The following is a 19,477-nucleotide window of genomic DNA, read 5'->3' on the forward strand; positions in this document are numbered from 1 at the left end:
GCACACTTAGGAGGGAGATACCCCGGCAGTTGTTGCACTCAGCGCGGTTCGCTGTTTTAAAAATGCTGACCCTACCAGGGCATCCTTCCAATCCTTCGAAACCCATCCTAACACCAGAGGGGGTAACATTTCCTCTGGGTCTGGTGTGCTAGAGCCAGGTGTAATGTATAGTCACATGCTACACCATCTATTGATTAGGTAATCAATAACTCATGTGTTGTGTGAACAGCCCCCTTAGTGTAAACATTTATTGTACAACAGAATGTACTTTGGCAGCAGCAGCAGGCACAGCAGCAGTAGGACAGCTTTGCGTCAATACAATAATGTCAATTGTTCACCCCAGCTAAGAGCTTCACGTCTCAAGATGTTTTTTTTTTTCCATTAGGGTGCCTATATTAGGATGTTGGACCAATTCCATGAATGGTTGTTTGCCATTGTGAGGAGGAAACTGGAGCAACCAAAGAAAGGCCACGCACATGAGGAGGGTGGAATTCAAATCTCTGTCGTGTCGTGTTCACTCCGCCGCCCACAACATGCGCCAAGCCCTTGTGGCCACCCACCATAGCACTAGCCAGGCTCCACAACCTGCTTAGCTTTAAACATCTGTGAAGACGCGATTTTTTTGTAGGGTGATTTTATATTTACTAGTGGAAAAAAAGATACATCATGATACGATATATACAATGTAGAATGCAATGTTAAATTGTCACATAAAACTTGTGAGATGGTAACATGACTTTTATAATTATTAACGTATTTAAAAATGTATTCAAAGTTGTTGTTCTTCTTCTTCCGTATGGCTCATATAGATGAAGCGACAACTACAATGTCACATTCAGGTGGTCAAGCCGGGCAACTGCGTGAGGAGCAGCGGAGTGTATCGCTGCGATGTCTCCTTCGTATTTGTGGATCGGGAATCGCGTTATTACGTCTTGTAAGGTCTGTTCCGGATGACCACAGTCGCGTGCCGGAGTTTTTAATTGTCCATTTGTGCATCAGGTATCCGCGTCTGCCATGGCTTGTGCGGATGTGGTTTGTTAAAGAGGAGTGAGTGAGTGAGTGTGTGAGTGAGTGAGTGTGTGAGTGAGTGAGTGTATGAGTGAGTGAGTGAGTGTATGAGTGAGTGAGTGTATGAGTGAGTGAGTGTGTGAGTGAGTGAGTGAGTGAGCGGTACCGCAGCTATTAGAGCGCTGCATGATGAACTCGGCGACCTGAGTTCGATTCCATTCCCCAACCCACCGCCCCCTCACCAAGCCGCATTGACTGGCATGGTGAAGTATGGTCAAATAATCCCCATTACTGACGCAGCAGGCATTCGTCCAACATCTAACTGACAAAAGAGCTGGAACAATAAGCAACACATTCAAGTAAAAAAGCAACTTTTCTTGGTGAATCCAAACGGCAAACAAATGAACATGTTGCCATGGGAAGAATGTATGTAGGTTGAAGTGATTTCGCACCGTACGTAGCCAACCGTGTTAATCGGAGGTGTGAGAGAAAAGGGACAACCAAACAAATATGTCCGTGTGACCAGCACTGAAATGAATTCTCCTTACCGATCCACTTTTCTGCATTGAACCAGCTGATATTGTTACTTGAGCTATCGTAGTAGCCAATCTTCACATACTTCCCATCTGCAGAAACACAGGCACAACAACGTGTCATTTGTTTTTGTTTACTCATCAGTCAGTAATCATATATGCAACCAGGAAATGGGTAAATGGTTTATCCATTCAGGAGGTGGATGAAACCCATTGACAAGATGGAAAGCTCGACAGCAATGGAGACTAGGCTCTGATAAAAGCTGTCTCGGGTGTGGACCAATCAACTTCAAGGACAGTGCATATCATTATTATTATCAGAGTTGTTTCTTTTTGTTTGCATTTTGACTGCTTGTGTGGTGGTTATTGCAAACATGATCCTTTGTATAAAGGTGTCAGTTTTTGTACCAGATGAAAGGGTAAAAACCTATTACTATGGCAAGCATTGCCTCCTGTACAAGGGCGACCTCGGTTACATCAAGTGGGTTTAAGTGGACAGAATATTCTCAAAGCATCTTTTAAATCGTAATAAATGTAGACTAAATTTCACACAAAAAACGAACAATGCGAAGTAAAGAGGGTGAATTGCACTTTGAGATGTTTAAGTATACAATAATTATTACATCATTTCTTGAAAGGAGAGTGGCTCTATGAGGCGAGTATAGACGCGATGGAGAACATGGCATGGGAAGTGCTAATAATGTAAACAGATTAGCTTTAGGCAGACGGGAAAAAATAAAAGACAAACGCGATCTAATCAAAAACATTTACTCAGGTTTTCAATTATGAATTAATTAATAAAGGCACACACTCATAATGCGGTATGGTAATTACTACAGTGTTTACAATCATTTGCTGTGTGCAGAAAATGTAATGTTATTGTCTCTTCATTAATTGAATATACGGATTCCAGTAATTCATTACCATCTCGTGTTAATTAGCACTAATATCCATCACAATTATCATCATGATTCTCATCATTATGAGTCACTTTCCACTTTTTAGTTGGGGGTTTTCGTAAAAGTTTAGCATCACACAAAACAAAAAGAATTGTTCAGTATTATTCGTTGACAAAAATACAACAGTCTCCACAAAATAAATACACTGACTGTTTCTGCATATTATATAATTTTTACGACGTAGAATTGTAATGTATTACTTGCTGTTAGTAACTCAGCTTATTGTAGAGTATAGTATAGTAAGTATACTGATGGTGCTATGCAGTTTATACTTTAGTTTTTTATGTAGTTTATACTTTAGTTTTCTACGTGGTTGTTTAGTAACTGCAGCTATATACTATTAACATTCCTTTCCTTTGTTAATGCTACTCCCTGCACCCTCCCTTGGTGCATAATGCATGGGCATAATATGACTTTGAAACCCCCCCGCCCACCTCCTACGCATTTCCCATGAATATGCTAAATTCCTCTTCATATGCACATTATTTTTGTTAAGGCGCTCTTCCACCTCCAACCCAGCTTATATATATGCTCCTAGCTTAGTAGTGTCTCATTCTTCACCTGAAGACGGCTGCTTGCATTGTAGCCGAAACGTCGTGAGAATTATTTTATTTTATTATGTTTTATTTTTATTATTTTATTACTTCCCTTCTACGTGACTTTACCGAAAGAACCAAGAAGATATTTTATTATGTTTTATTTGTATTATTGTATTACTTCCCTTCTACGTGACTTTACCGAAAGAACCAAGAAGATGAATCCCTGCAATAATAAAAATAAAACATATTTTATTATGTTTTATTTTTATTATTTTATTACTTCCCTTCTACGTGATGACTTTACCGAAAGAACCAAGAAGATGTTTCTGCTTTTTTATTCACAGTCACATATACAGCCAACCATATACATCCAGATTGTATTGCATTGACTCGCACAGACACCGACAGACTCACACAGAGACTCACATAGAGACTCACAGACTCACATATGGGACCTATAATGGCTCTCCAAAAAAAACATGGCCCACTGTTTCTGTACAGCATCTTGAGATGTGGTCACACTGAGACACGATATACTTAAATCCAAACCGTGTTGTCTGAAGGACGTTGCCGAGCAAAGACCCAAAGCATCGAGCGGCCAGCAACAAAGTGAACCGGCCAAGTTGTAATTAATAAGAATGGACGACTTTCTTAAAACTGAGCAAGGTTATAATAAGAACTTGGCAAAACAGAGGATGAAAGGAAATTCCAAAGTAGAGCAGTGGCGAGGTGAACAAGCAAAAAGAGGGTTAATTGTTTTTTTACCCTTTTATCTGGCAACAAAACTGACACCTTTTTTACAAGGAGTCATGTTTGCATTGATCACAATACCTGCGGTCGAAATGCAAACAAAAACACAACTCTGATAAATGTATGCACTGTCCTTGAAATTGATTGGTCCACACCCGAGACAGCTTTTTTTAGAGCCTAGTCTCACATGGTGTTGGACCAGATGACGCCAAAAGACGCACAACTCAAAGACAATCCACCATCATAGTATAAGAGCTCGGGGTAAGCATTTAAAAAAAAGAATAAATAAAAGGTGTCAGTATTGTTGCCAGAAAAAAAGGTAAAAAACCATTATCATATTTTGCTACTGGCAAAGGAGGTTCCAATGGTGTAAAAAGAAGGTTGTTGAGACCTGCGGTTCGGCCGTTGAACACACACATCATGGGTGAGATGGAAACAGTCAGTCTGACTGGTAGATTGAGATCTCAACAACTGGGTGGACGAATCAATGGGCGAAATTCAAAGGAAGAATTCGTGTTCAGTGCAGGCTATTGCACTCAGGTGAATTACCTTGCAGTTGCTCTATCAGTGTCCACGCCATGCGGGACCCACTTGCATCGAACACGACTTGACCCTTTCAACACAACACAGCGGTCGCCATACAAGTAAACAAGTCAAGTTACAAATGAGTCCTGCGCACAGTTTTCAGGGGATTCTTTTCTCGAGGTGCGGGGGAAACAGCAAGACAATCAGAGACGGCAGCCTAGAACTGATGTCAATAATTACCAATGATTCATTCATGGGAGCAGTTGTTCCATAGCAGAGCAGATGCACTCAGTGGTTTTGGCTCATTGGAAGCACAAGAAGAAGATGTTTTGTTTCGCCACCCCCTCCACCTTTCGACTTGTGAACTCGTAGCGAGATGACAAATGCAACATTGATAAGACAGTGATGGAGCACGACAAGAGGCATGTAGATAAAAGATTGAGATGGCATAAGATGATGATGATGATAATAAACTCGTTTTTCTACATCGCAATTCGCGGGAAGGCCTCAAAGCGCTTCACATGAAGCTTGTTAAGTTACAGAAAAAAGCCTGCAGTCAAAACAGATGAGTTTTACGATGCGATTTAAAAAGTGTAACAGACCCAGATTCCCTAATGGACCGAGTAAGACATGAGAAGAGATATTTAGACAAGAGACAGATGGAGTCAACACAAGATAAATGGAGACAAGGTTAGAGGAGTTAACGAGATATTTTATAGTAAAACATTTTTTTATGCATCCTTGGGTTTGAATTCTGGCTGATGTTTGGTTCCCTCATATTTTGTTGCATGATTCCAAGACCCCTTCAGCTACTTGGGGCCCGAATACATTTGCTAAAAATTCCTTGTGTCTAGTGCTGCCAAATGGGTGCACTCACTGAAACGCCGCTGAAGGAGGACAAGTTGAGAGACTTGTAGAATTCATCCGTGATGGCCTTGTTGGTGTAGTTAAAGTCCGCGAGCATCAGCCCGGTCTTCGCCAGCTCCCGCACCGTGCGGTCCAGCGCCAAGGCGAGCGCCCAGATGGCGTCGTACGCCAGCGGCGCCTCCTGGATCCCGCCCGTCTCGTTGTGCCTCTTGGGCAGACGCTCCTTCAGCCGCTCGATGAACTCATTCGACGTCTGCAAAACCAGTGAAGATGGCAACAAGCGACCACAAAATCGAACAATCACAAATGGCTATTTTTCTTTCTTAAAATTGTATTTGCCGTAAGATCCGTGCTTTGATCCAACAATCTCACTCCTTTATTTGTTTCGCCCCCCTCTTCTCGCAGCAACGATTACTCGGGAATGGAATGGATTGTTCTTTATTGTGATCCCCCCCCCGCCCCCCGATGGTGCAGCGATACGCCCCAGCGGGGAACAAGTCTCCGAATGAAACACCGCAGGACTTTTTCGCAATGTCTCGTTAACTTCGTGGGGGGGGGGGGGGGGTCCCGACTGCTCTGTAGAAATAACCATTTAATCTGCTGAAGAAAACATTTATTTTATGTCGTATCTTAGCACTGGGTACAACAAGAACTTAGCATCTTCTTGGTTCTTTCGGTAAAGTCATGTAGAAGGAAAATAATAAAATAATACAAATAAAACATAATAAAATATTCTTCTATTATATTATTATGTTTTATTTTTATTATTTTATTATTTCCCTTCTACGTGACTTTACCGAAAGAACCAAGAAGATGAATCCCTGCAGTCACGAAAGCTTTAAATCGAAACAACTTAGCATTTATTCGGTACAGTTCTGGAACTAAAGGCCTAAACAAAGCTCTTTAAAAAAAATTCAACTGAAATGTAGAATAAAAAAAAAGAAAATAGTAGCTCAAGTCAACAAATAAAACTACATCTCGTTTACCATAAATGAAATGGTATGAGGGGGAGCATAACATTAAACAGTTATATCACTCTCAGCACAACTGAATCTGGGGGTACTAAAAAATGAGGTTTTTTGTTTGTTTAAAGTCAAGCCATAGGTGGCCGAGGTCGTTATACTCAAAGCCACGAGCATTGAATTCATGTTGCAGACCAACCTCCAGCTTAAACCCATGATCTCTGAGGTATCCTGAAAGAGGGAGTGCCACGGTGGTGAAATGTTAACTACCTCACCTGGTATACAGGAGGTCGTAGGTTCGAAACCCCCCACCCTGACGCCTGCTATATATTTGAGCCCCGCCCCCCTCCCTCCCGATATGTTCCATTCATTGGCTACCACATTCTGATGAGCTCCCCCCCCTCTCCTCCCCCCTCAACTTGCTTTTAAGGGATTACATCTTGAATCATTGCCTCACTTGATGCAGCAAATCTGGCTGTGACGGTCCCACCTGATGACGGAGACTTGTGTTGCCTCCGAAACGTCGTGATTTTTATTTTATTTTACTTTCATTAATTTTAATGTTTTACCTACGTGACTTTACCGAAAAAACCTAAGAATATATTTGGAGTGGTCACTTGTATTTTTCTCCGGGTCCACCGGTTTCCCCCTCCACATTTAGAAACAGGCGTTTCGAGTATTTGGCTGCTATAAATGTCCACATGATAAGCCTCTTTGTTAAGCAATCATGTTTCTGAACAAGAGCTACATCGCTCAGTAGGTCTTACCTGGTAGTAAAAAAAAAAGTTTCATGGTTTAGTTTAGACATCACCCCCTGAGCCACGCCCTGCTCGAGAAGGTATGCATCAAATGCGCCCCGATGCATTGCCTAACTTACATTATTTATAATGCTATCATCTACCAACGTTGGTTTGGTTCGCGGTTATTATTTTTGCATGAACCTTCACATATACAGGCATTTTAGAATAATCACAACTGCTGACAAAATGCCACGAAGTCCTCTATTCCTCTGTATATAATTAATTATACATTCAACCTGCACCTTCGCCATGAACCAGCAAGAAAAACTTGTTGACACTGTTAACAAAATATGGCATTTTATTCATACAGTCAATCGTTTTCCTGTAATAACAGTTGAACACCCATTTTGTCCAGGTGACACTTCCTCCAGGAAAACCAGGGTGAAATAAAGGCCTCCCAATGCCGTGTCGATCATGGCAGTTGTTTGACCATGCATCACCAAGCTGGTCAATGTGGGTTGGTGAAGTGGAGGTGGTGCCCAGGATCGGTTCACAGGACCAGTTCACATAACGCCCAGCACTTATGTTTACCATGGCCAGTAATTCAGATCAGTGGATTCCATAGTGCAGTGCGCTAACTGTTATGCTCACTACTCCACGTCAGCAATGCATAATTTGAAAAAAAGAAATTGTTTAGAGGCTTAACGAGTTCAAGACTGGATGAAGGCCTCCTAATACCAGGTTGAGTCATGCGGTTTGGTTAAAGTTGTGAGTGTGATCAATAAGCACTTGGAACTGTACACGATTCGGTGCTTAGGAAAAAGTTTCCCTAGGATCACAAAGTCCAAAACGTTTTGTCAAGCAATGCACTGAGTGATTGGAAAGTCATCACTGACAAGATTAACGATGATCAATGCCGCAATGCATTATCACGGTGCAGCATGCAATCAACAAATACGGCTTTTCCATTGTGATCCGTGCATTAAGTCCATCGATAAAAAACAACTAAAGAAGTAAAATTGTTTATTTTGAGCTGTACAGTGAGAATCATGTTAGCGATAAATGTCATGAAATGTAGAATAGCACGCAGGAAAGTAGAAATTATAGCATTGACATTAATTTGCGCTTTGATAAGAGTTACATTGTTTTGCTGATAAATAATTCAGAGCTCTTTGTCAATCGAGTGGTGGATGAAGGCCTCCCCGTGCGTTATCGGTCATGGAGTTGTTTGACCATACTTCACCGCACTGGTCAGTGATATGACTCACCACTGGCATTCATCTGGCTAGATATCGAAGTCAGGTCGGTGGTTTATAGCGTAATGTGCTAACCACTATACCACCACTCCACCCTTTTAGATGATATACGAACTCAATGGATCAGGCTTGCAATGATTCATCATCGCTCCACAATTCATTGATTTGTCACAATTTGCGACAAAAATGTCACGGTCCACGTAGAATTTCGAGTGGTATGGTCTCTATCAAAATGACAGGCCATAATTTACGAGACGATTTTATAACTCTGGACAATTTGCAACCTCTTCCTGGTGTGTACAAAGTCAAAGGTAAAGGCTCAGCCCTGCAATTTCTTGCTCAAGCCACTGCTGGCGAAAGGCCCTCCAATTAAAAGGATCTCTAGAGAGCCCCTCCACGCGTGTTTTTGGAAGAGATTGGAGTATCCACACTTGACCTCAATACACAACGACCTGCCCATTCGACTGCCTTGTTATCCGTTTACACTGCCGGGTGGACAGAGCGATTGGAGAAACTCGCCACATCGGTGCAACCGCCTTGCCGGGAGAACTAATCGAACTGGCGACTTCTGGACTGCACGTCGGGTGCGCTGGCCGTTACACGTTCCGATATTAGGAAGCCACTGGAGCCATGGCACTTTTAAATCATCTAGATTGAAAACGAATTTCTTTAGAAATGCTTTTGCTTTTCATTTGTCCTTCCCCCGCACCTCCAATTAGCACGGTTAGCTACATTTGGTGTGAAAGAAGGTCAACATACATACATACACCACGGCAACGTATCCCAAGCCTGCAGAGTAATTATTATTTTGATTATTTTGCTGCTACAAATTTCCACATGATAACTTCGTTGAGCTATCATGTGCAGCCAGGTCACTTCTGAAAAGAAGCTAATAGCTCAGTGGGCTTTACCTGGTAAGATAAAAAATAGTTGAGTTTTATTTTATATATTTTTTATGTGATTTGTTTACCTTTCATATAATATGCACTCCGATTGTATTTTTGTATTGTGTTGTATTGTTGTTGCTGTCACGTTCTGACCCACCCCTACTGGTCATCTGTGAAAATAGAGCTTTATAGCTCGTCAGATTCTGCCAATGTGAATAAATATTAATGATTCTCATCGTTGGAGATGCCCCTGGGGTTCTCGGGGTTGAACGTAAAAAACAAACGTAAAAAGGTGTCAGTTTTGTTGCCAGATAGAAGGGTAAAAAAACAATGATCATATTTTTACTGGCAAATGAGGTTCCAATGGTTGAACGTCACTATTTATGAATGGCACGAAAGGCCGGTGGGTACCATGTTGGAGACGCCCCTGGTGTTCTCGGGGTTGAGCATCACTATCTCGGTGGTGACGTGGCCCTCCACCGCCTCGGCCATCTGCTCCGCCGTGCAGTTCACGGCGTGGTCCGACTTCAGGAACCAGTTGTCGGCGTACCAGCCAATCAGAAACCACACGTGCTTCTTCCCGAAGAGTTTCTCTTTGTACACCTGCGGGCGCAGGGACGGGTAAAATCGGCACGGCTCGTCTACAGACGCGAGGCCTGCGCGCGCCCGAGTCGTGTGCTGACCGTGCTGCCATCGTGCACTTTGTAGGAAGCCCTTGTAAATCTGTAAAGGTGGAACATCGGGATACTGTAATGTGGCCTCCCCGACTTGGCACAGCTCGGTAAAGGTTACCGCCCCAGCGTGTTCCTTGTTTCATAATTCAATGTTGCCAGTGGGGTGAAGCGCCGACTTATTTTTGGAATTCCACAGCAAAATCATTCACGTAGCACAAGGATCCTGCTGAGAGTTATCCAAACTCAGGTCCGGATTTACATAATTTGCCGCAAAGACCCAGTGTTTAGCAGGCAGAACCATCATTTTTGCACTTTAACGATTCATTAAGTGAAATAACAACACCAAATCTTAAATATGATTAAAGCTGTGATTTTTTTGCATTGCATGTCATATGTAAAATTGTATTTAATTAATTACATTGGAGTCAACATTTTACTATTTGTGCATTATACGCATGTCGACGCATCCATTTAAATTATTCACCAGGATCAACCCGGTTTTTTTAATGATGTACATGATAGGTACTAATCATCTTAATTATGTTGTTAAATGCACAGCAATGTAAAGCAGATTTTTCTACAGCGTAATAAAATACACAATTTGTACATTTTCCTCCAAGTTGTGAGATCAAATTCGTGCCAATTTGTGTCCGTGTTCTAGCAGCGCTATACTGCCACAAATTCTCACAGGGAAGTCTCCGGAGATCCACATTCCAAGAACATTCATTGTTTAGATCATCCCCCAAAAGAGCGCTGTAAAAAAGCCAAATGTTCCTATGCCCTGTCACAATTTCACTGCTGTGTCAAAGAAAGCACTTTTTTTTATTTGCAAGCCGCCATCCATTGCCCGGTGCCCTTTTATCTTCGTGCCTTGCTGTGCTCACATGGCCTGCGCCTGTACAGTGTTATTATTATGCCCGGAATAGTGTGTGCTGCTGCTGCACAGTGTGGTGCACCATAAAAAAGAAAGCACTGAACACTAATGGCCGCAGAAAAATCACAAAGCCCAAAAAGATCCCCCGTAAAACCTGAACAGACTGTTGGGGCAAGTGCTGTGAACGACCACCTATGAAGGCCGGCACGGCACACGAGGGCGTGGGTTGCCAACAGCACGCCCGTCCGCCTTTGTCTCCCTAGTGGCAATGTTTACACAACGCGCCAGGTACTCATTTGAGGCTGCGTCGACCTAGGGAAGGTCCAGGACCGGCTCAGATAACCGTCACTTGTGTTGACCGGGAGCGGAAGGCAAACTCGGGTCGCCAGGTTCGTAGCGCAGCCCACAAGCACGCACGCACACAGAGGGCTTTTTATTTTGGGCTCATACACTGGTGACCGTGCACGCGCGTTCGAGGTTTCTGTTATTTCTTCACATTTATTTATTCATTAGATTCACCCGCCGAGATGTTTGAGGGACAAAAAACGAGCTGATGAGGTGGGCACCCCCCACCCCCACCCCTTTAAAAACAAATATTACCGATGGATGTGGAATATTGTGCCGCAGAAAATGGTGCGCGTCCACTGCACCATGTTCTACCGCGGAGTAAAAAAAAGGAAGGGAATTATCTTTTAAAGCCCGACAGCCTACACGCGTATGTCCCCCAAAAATGTGCTCATGACATTGCGGCGGTGGTTGGGTAGGACACGGACGTGCAAACCTCCGAATGCTGGCAGACCCGTAGCCTGTGTGTTCAGCAAAGCCCCTTGTAATGCGTCCCTTAGTACCGGGTGGATGGCCGCAAATCCTGATTCAGTTCCGAAATATGAAATTTGTGTTTCGATTTAAAGCTTTCGTGACTGCAGGGATTCATCTTCTTGGTTCTTTCGGTAAAGTCACGTAGAATGGAAATAATAAAATAAAAAAAATAAAACATTATAAAATAATTCTCACAACGTTTCGGCCACAACGCAAGCAGCCGTCCTCAGGTGAAGAACAGGTCACAGACTCTGTCTTCTCGACAGACCTGTTCTTCACCTGAGGACGGCTGCTTGCGTTGTGGCCGAAACGTCGTGAGAATTATTTTATAATGTTTTTTTATTATTTACACTCTACGTGACTTTACCGAAAGAACCAAGAAGATGAAATTTGTGGTTACAAAAGTCTGCCACGCATTCCACGTAAAGAGTGCACACGCTTGATCGAGCTGCTATCACCGGCCCTTGTTGAGTATGGGTTTGGCTGCTCCGCACAGCTCTTAGGGGCATTTGGGGCAAGCAAAGTTTGTTCCCGAGAGGAAAAGTAAAAATGGCATTATACTTACAGCTCTTAAAACACCCCATCTTGCAATGGTCTATAACTTGTTATGTAGAGTCTATATTATACGAATAAACAGTGGAAATTCCATCTCGCACAGATTGTACAGCATGCATTAATCTTCTACTAACGTCAGCTTACTGAAAACATCTAGGCTGTAAAAAATTCTCATTAAATCTTGACAAATCTCACGTTAAAACAATGACATTATTACCAAACTTTAAATTGTTATAACATAAGTAAAAAACATGTTTAATAGAAAAAATAAAATATCTGAGGATAAAGTAATTTCCCACTGAGGTGGTTAGGTAATGATTACTATGATTTAAGTGGTTAAAGGAATGTGTGAATTTGGGATAAAAATGCACACTGAGTGCCCAATTCAAAAAGCTTAGGGAACACATATCTTCCTTAACTGAATGTAGTAAACATGCCACAAGAGCTTATGAGACGGAAACTAAAGAAATGCTTTTAATTTTACGTGTTTTTTCCCTTCTAAATATATACCCAGCAATCTCATGCAGCCACCACAAGGCCGTTCAAGTGATGTATCGCATTGCTCAGTTGTTATTACCGTAGCTCATGTAGTGGATGTCTCACATTCACATTAGGTTTTTGATGTGATGCTCTAACAGCATTGATCTAATTCAGGAAGTATCATCCATGTTCCATCTTTGCAAAAAAAAAGATATATAAATTATGCAGGCCCCTGCACGGTGCATTTGCAATTCAAATTTGCCTTCAACAGCGTCGGCTTTATTTTTGTATCACTCAAGAGCGTGCGCTAAAGAACTTAAAATTGTATTCATTTATTTACTCATTTTCAAAGCGAAACATATGATGACTCGAGCTTTTAGATACTGCACGCTGAAAATGTGCCTGGACGGCTGCACAGAAAGAAAAAAAAGTATTTTATTTATTGACAGCAGATGGCTTTTTGTTGTTGTACATATTAATTTTTAACGCGAAAGTGGAGTTACCTCGCAAAACACCCGGCGAGCCTCGTCCTCGTAAAAGAGGCCGACGATGATTCTGGCGTCTTGACGCTGAGAAGTATTCAACATAAGACACACGGGGGGGGGGAGGTGTTTTAAATGGTGGCATACACTGATGGTACGTGTTAATATAGAATATTTCCAGCTGCATGCTCAGTGTGTCAGCGAATCGTGAAACTGAGTCAAGGTGGCAGGCAAGCCAGTTAGCAAGCTCGTAAATTGACATGAACATGAAAGAAACGCACTGTTGTACTTATGATTAGCGAGAGAAAATATATGTTCTTCTTGAATAACAAATGACAAACTAAACAGGCAGATGAGTACTCTTAGGTTTTTTCGGTAAAGTCACGTAGGTAAAAAATAAAAAAAATAATAATAAAAATACTAATATAAATCATAATAAAAAATAAAATAATAAATCACGACGTTTCGGAGGCAACACAAGTCTCCGTCATCAGGTGGGACCGTCACAGCTAAATTTACTGTATCAAGTGAGGAAAAATCCAAGAGACAAGCTCTTAAATACAAGTTAAGGGGGAGGGGGGGGCTTATCTGAATGTGGTAGCCAAGGAATGGCACAGTGGGGGGGGGGGGGCTAAAAGAGAACAATGTTGCACATAGACTCAGGGTTGTGGTCGGTGTTAGCTGATAATAAGCATCAAAGGAAGCAGTACTGTTAAACGCTGGGGATGTCAACACTCGGTAAAGTAGAATAGTACCTGTCAAATAAGATGGTACAAATACGTGTAGTTAAATATGTTTTAGATGGTTAATAACATCTTTCCAACGATTACTCAGTTTGTACCCGTCATCACGGTTGAAGTTATGTCTGTGTTTATATCTGGACGCAGATGAGTATTTTGCTGATCAATTTTACAGCCAGTGGAAAACTTTCATCACAGGATCAATGTCCAACAGACGAGTGTTTACATTTGTTTTTAAAAGTCAAGATAACTATCATCATCTTTGGTTCTTTCGGTAAAGTCACGTAGGTATAAAATAAAAGAAATTCAATCACGACGTTTCATATCCGCATCTCCAGTTTTCTTCAGCCTGCTACTCCCAGCCCCGCTTACTTCCCAGCCCCGGCATTTTGTTGTATTTGCAGCATCCCCATTCGCCCTACCCCACACCCCCACCCTCTCTATCTCTCCTCCCTGGCTCCGTCCCCCCTCTCTTACCTATATAGCCTCTTGTCACAAGCACCCCATTTTGCCCACTTCAGCAATTGTTTCTTGCTGTGGTTGTCCCACCTGATGACGGACGCTTGTGTTGCGCCCGAAACGTCGTGATTTATTTAATTTTCTACCTACGTGACTTTACCGAAAGAACCAAAGAGTATGGATCCCTGCAGTCACGAAAACTTCAAATCGAGAAACATAACAATCAGCCATGTGGCTTAGCGGTAGACTTAGTGGCGCGAAGTGAGACTTGTCTGAGTTCAAATCCTGGATGGGGGGTTGGCTCAGCCCATCAACCCTGTGGGGTAGATAAAATAGATACGATTTTGTTGCAAATTCAGTGGTTTTATTCTAAATACGAGATCAATATTCATGGTGTGAAAGCAGTGGGATTTTGTGAAATAATTATGAAAACAAATCCCCCCACTTTTGCTCTTTAAGAGATATATAAAAACTCCAGCACACATCGCTTTTACCCTGATAATCCCAAATAATATCCTGAAAGAGCACATCTCTCAATTTTACTCCCATAACGTGCGCGCACACCTTTAAGTAATTGTGCAACAAAAAATACTGTATCCATTCCTCGATAAATATAACCTCATGTTTTTATGATCCTCAAAGGGCATCTATAATCACGTCCGTTTTACGATGTATTCAACAAGAGCCTCTCAATATGCAGAAAAGTTGTCGCTTTCCTCAGGCAGTTTCCAACATGTTTGGGAAAATCAAAGTCAAGGTTTCCCCTGAACCCCCAACCTCACCTCACACCGGCCTTTGATGCATTACTTCCCTCATTATTCCATACTCTTGGAAGAATCGCAAAGTGCTGACGTCAGGGAATTACCTGTCTGCCTGCTATTGCCCATGATACTTGCCAAATTATTTTCAAAGCTCAACAGTCCTCTTTCGAGATGAGATTCTTTTCCAGTAACATTATTTGTACATATTTAGAACATTTGTATGAAGAGTTTAGGAAAGTTCTACAAACAAAAAGGTGATGTTATATGATGATTTTCTTTTCTCGAGCCAGTCCCACAAATGTTTTGCATTTTGGTAATCCAAAGAAACGTTCTTTAGATAGCTGCCTGACTCAAACGTGATGGGACGACTTAACACGTAGCAAGAGGCTTTCACGACCAATATTAGGATTCATAATTTAATCTTGAGTCAGATCACCGTGTGAGTAACACGCGCGTCATCAACTCTCCTCCACCCGACACAGCCAATTAATAAAGCTGTCACGTGATGAACAAACGTGCAAAAATTATTATTGATTTAGCAGAGCGCTGGTGTTTATGGGAGCAATTGTACCAAGCTGTTAAATGCGTGTCAATTGCTCTCCAGAACACCGCCGTTGTGGTGGAGCATTAATAAATTGGCACGTTTGTCCGCGTGGCAACTTTATTGACTGACCGTTTCGGGTGGAGGAGGGTTTACGACACACAGGTTTCAGTGACGCGTCAATCTGACCAAAAAAATCTGTTATGAATCGTGGTGGAGTGATTGCCCCATAAACATCGGAGAAGCAGATAGTTGAGATTTTATAGTTCCACCTGTTCAGTGGACCGGTAATATGGTTTTATTCCTTGATTTTAGGAACTGGTTTTAGTTATATATGATTTAAAAATATATACATTGCCTACGGCACATTGCTTTGTTAATATGTTAATGTAAATGTATTGTAGGTTATATGTTCTACGCAGGTGGGCATTTATGTAAATTGTATTTTATGTCAAGCACACTGAAACACCTTCTTAAATGTGAAGTGCACTCTATATGTACCAATTGATTGATTTGTAGGACTGCGGAGTAACTTTGGAGATACGTGTACATATAAGGCCTTGCTTGTGCTTGCTTTATCTTGATGTGCAATGGAAAATGTTTTTACACGATACCGTGACTGCTCTGTGTAGTAAATTAACCGCGTGAAATCAATTGGTCAATGGTGACTTGAATCGTGACGACTAATCTTTTATAAACCAAACCACAAACTGTTCGTGAAAGCAAATCGTTCCAAAGTAGGCGAAACGTATACCATAGTATGCTCAAATTATTGACAAATGTCATGGTAATTATCTTCAGTTAGCAACTGCCTTTTGTTAATTATGACGTGGAAAGCCTAGCCGTATATTAGAGTAGCAATACATGCACAGACCTTTTGTCAATCCAGTGGTGGATGAGGGCCTTCCGATGCTGGCGGAGATCACGGGGGGTTATTTGACCACGCTTCACCGCACTGGTCGTTGCGGGTTGGTAATCAGGATCAGAATGTGTATTCATCCTGGAGTAATCCGATGAGCTTGGAAGCTCTTTTTCACAGATGTCCAGTCGGGTGAAGATTGGGGGCAAAGGAATTTGAGTACAGGAGAGTAAAACAATGGATTGTGCTGCACTACCGTTTAATACACAAGTTAGTTTATTATCCTCATAAAACACATTCCTGCGGAGTGAGCTGGTAGGAACGTTGGGTTGCTCGGTCAATGGCCAGGGTCAACGGCGGCGTGGTGTATTCCGCAAATATGGCCGACTGTGAGGGCGGGCACAAGCCGGCGTGAGTAGGTTAAACGTTGAGTTTTCTAAGGGCACCACGGGGTGACCAGCCCCTCCCCACCCAGCCCCACCCCTCCAACCCCCCACCCAGCCCCACCCTCCCCACCCAGCCCTTCCCCACCCTCCCCTCCCCACCCAGCCCCTCCCCACCCTCCCCACCCAGCCCCTCCCCTCTCCACCCAGCCCCACCCCTCCCATTTTTGGATTCACGACGGACGGACGGACACAATAATCCCCTGTGGGCTGGTGTAACCAGGAGGTTCCTACCAGTATAAATTGTGTACCTGTGCTTTAACGTGTAGTAACAGTACTGTACTGTGGATGAGCGTGAGCCACTGCATTGGCAAACACATGGCATGTGATGTGGGTATGGGAGCAGTGATGGGAAATTTTGGATGGTCAATTATGGCTTATGTTAATTTTTCTAGCACCCACTGTGAAACCTACAACTTAACCCGGACAATGTCCCTTCTCAGCAATTCAGCGATGATTGCCCAGCATGTACATCATGCCCTCCTGCACTACAGCACTGCCAGATGGACCATTAGAGCTAATTTGAAGAGACAGTATACCAATAAAACTCCCATTAACTCTCTTCACTACGGGGATTACCACAAACCTTTAGGGCCCTCCTCGATGCAGTGTGTACGTACACAATCCACCACACTATGTGGGACTGATGTTATCATTAAGACGCACGTCTTGGATAGTAGCATTACACTCTTGCCAGTGGTTCTGTGCCTAATGTGCATTTGGCATGGCAAATATTGCACTTGTGTAATTTACAAAACATGTACGCATGTCTATGGTGGGACATACTTTCTTTAGGAAACTTCAAAAAAGAGTCAAGTGATTCGTGGCTCAAATTATCATTATGCTGGTTCTTATCTCCTGATTCAAGCTGGAAATTCCAATTCCTATAGTGGGGGGGGGGAGACTTTCTCAACAGCACGACCACTCTTCATTCCCCAACAAAGTGTTGACTCATTTTAGTAACCTCGGCGGGATGATAAACTGAGTCAAACCCCAACCAGGATTTGAACTTGCAACCTTCCAACCTTCCAATTGCGAGCCGCTCACTGGAATGCTGAGCCACCTGGCCCATAGGAGAAACGTTTAATGTGAGTTAAAAGTAGACCGCTGTTGAAAGAAATGCAACTTAAGAGCTTTAGCAAAAAGCGTGATGTAATATTCATCCATAAATTTTAAAATATATTCACGGGCCCATTTTTCTCTGAAGCAGCAATTATTTGTATTCCTCGGCGTTCTCTATTTTCTGTAACGAACACGTATCTGGAATCTCCCCGCGCATGCTTTATGAGCGCTCAGTTTTCACTCGGGTGCCCTTTTCTGCACTCAGGACACTCCACAGTGATAGTAATTGAACATGGGAAATGGATTCTAAACGGTGTTCAATGAAGGAACTGAAACAATTAAAAGACGATCCACCACGATGCGACTGTGTCCACGCAACCCAAACCATGGACTATACAGTATACCGCTGTAATCTTCAATGGAGGAACATCGCAACTACCCGAACTCTTTCCTGAAGGCCTCTCGTGGCCAGTAGTCCTCGCGCGTTGGCATTTACCTTCGGAAAATATTGTCACGTGCAAGAGGAAAACAGAATGAAGGAGCTTGACACTGGCCACTTGAGCACCGCTCACTGCTCCCCTACCCTTGTGGGAGCTGCCAATTCCAGGTTACTGAGCTGCAACGCTGCAGACAAGTGCACAGACACATCTAAACACCTCGGCTATTTCTAGCTTGGACTGGCAGCAGCTCTAAATAACCTTGCGAATGGAGGCTGGGGGAAGTAAACGATTTGGTCTACTGCTAATCCCATGGGATGAGAGTGGGCCCCCGGTGCTTGCACATCCTCTGTCGGGCATAATCTCATCAATCATTAAATTTCAGAGCAATTAAGCGGACATTTGGCCAACAGTACCAAGTTCCAGTTCTGAGTCTCTTGTTGTCGATATAAACGAGGGAGCCCTGCTGGATATTATTCGACCTTGAAGGGTTTACGTGGATTTTAAGCGAAGGGAGAGGAAGGGGTGGGATGAGTTTAAATTTCAGTTCAGAGACCACCGTTCCGCATTAACCGTAGACAACACGGAATCAATAATTATATGTCGTGCTTTGCTGCTAATTTAGCAAAAATCTGCGTAATACTGTCTGACTCAAATATCGAAGTCGTTTAGAGGCCATAAGGATTGTTTTTAAAGGAACGTGTAATCCCCACAAAAAACGAATGTTGATTGGGTTTTTCAAATGCATAACCTTGGCTGCATGTCCCAGGTTGTCCAGCACGTGTTTGAGTGTCTCATTCATAAAAAAACAACAACAACAACTTTAAAGTCCCATTAAGCAGCATGCTATCGCAGGCATCGCTGCAGTATCCAATTAAATAATGTTAATCACACCCAAGTGGTGTGGTGTTATATCAGAGTGCTACAGTGCAGCACTCGGAAGACGCCTTAATTTTTTTTTATAATTAACAAAGTGTTATACTTGCGTCAGACAGCCCCTTTCGTGTGCGTCGGTAAGATTTGCGCTATTTGTCGTGTTTTTCAGTCTGGAGTTGTCGAAGTAATGACGGGAATGTAGCGGTTTACCTTCAAATTTTTGACAGCGACGGACGGATCAGACAGAAAGCTCTGGCGAACGTTGATCTCGATACCAGCCTCTTTGACTCTCTCCTCCAGGTCTGCCAGGGTCTGGGGGAATAACAACAACAACAACAAACAGAACGTGGAAAATTCCAGTCGCAGTAATGGAATTACGAGAGCAACGT

The 19,477-nt window shown here is 42.7% G+C and overlaps 1 protein-coding gene across 7 annotated transcripts in view; it reads right to left on the reverse strand.

Annotated features, from left to right (window-relative positions):
• The window catches only part of LOC144937908 (gamma-aminobutyric acid type B receptor subunit 1-like), an 84,698-nt gene that overhangs the window by 25,226 nt on the left and 39,995 nt on the right, over positions 1-19,477 (reverse strand). For 5 of the 7 annotated variants that reach the window (XM_078865505.1, XM_078865504.1, XM_078865503.1 and 2 more), the window contains 6 exons: positions 19,299-19,400; positions 12,932-12,997; positions 9,438-9,629; positions 5,192-5,434; positions 4,339-4,402; positions 1,557-1,634 (listed from right to left, as the gene is read on the reverse strand). In XM_078865505.1, the coding sequence (XP_078721631.1) occupies positions 1,557-1,634; positions 4,339-4,402; positions 5,192-5,434; positions 9,438-9,629; positions 12,932-12,997; positions 19,299-19,400 (745 nt within the window). The remainder of the gene's footprint in view (positions 1-1,556; positions 1,635-4,338; positions 4,403-5,191; positions 5,435-9,437; positions 9,630-12,931; positions 12,998-19,298; positions 19,401-19,477) is intronic. The other 2 variants (XM_078865508.1, XM_078865509.1) reach the window with 2 other exon arrangements.

Source organism: Lampetra fluviatilis, chromosome 20 (assembly GCF_964198595.1).
Source record: "Lampetra fluviatilis chromosome 20, kcLamFluv1.1, whole genome shotgun sequence".
Classification (NCBI taxonomy): domain Eukaryota; kingdom Metazoa; phylum Chordata; class Hyperoartia; order Petromyzontiformes; family Petromyzontidae; genus Lampetra; species Lampetra fluviatilis.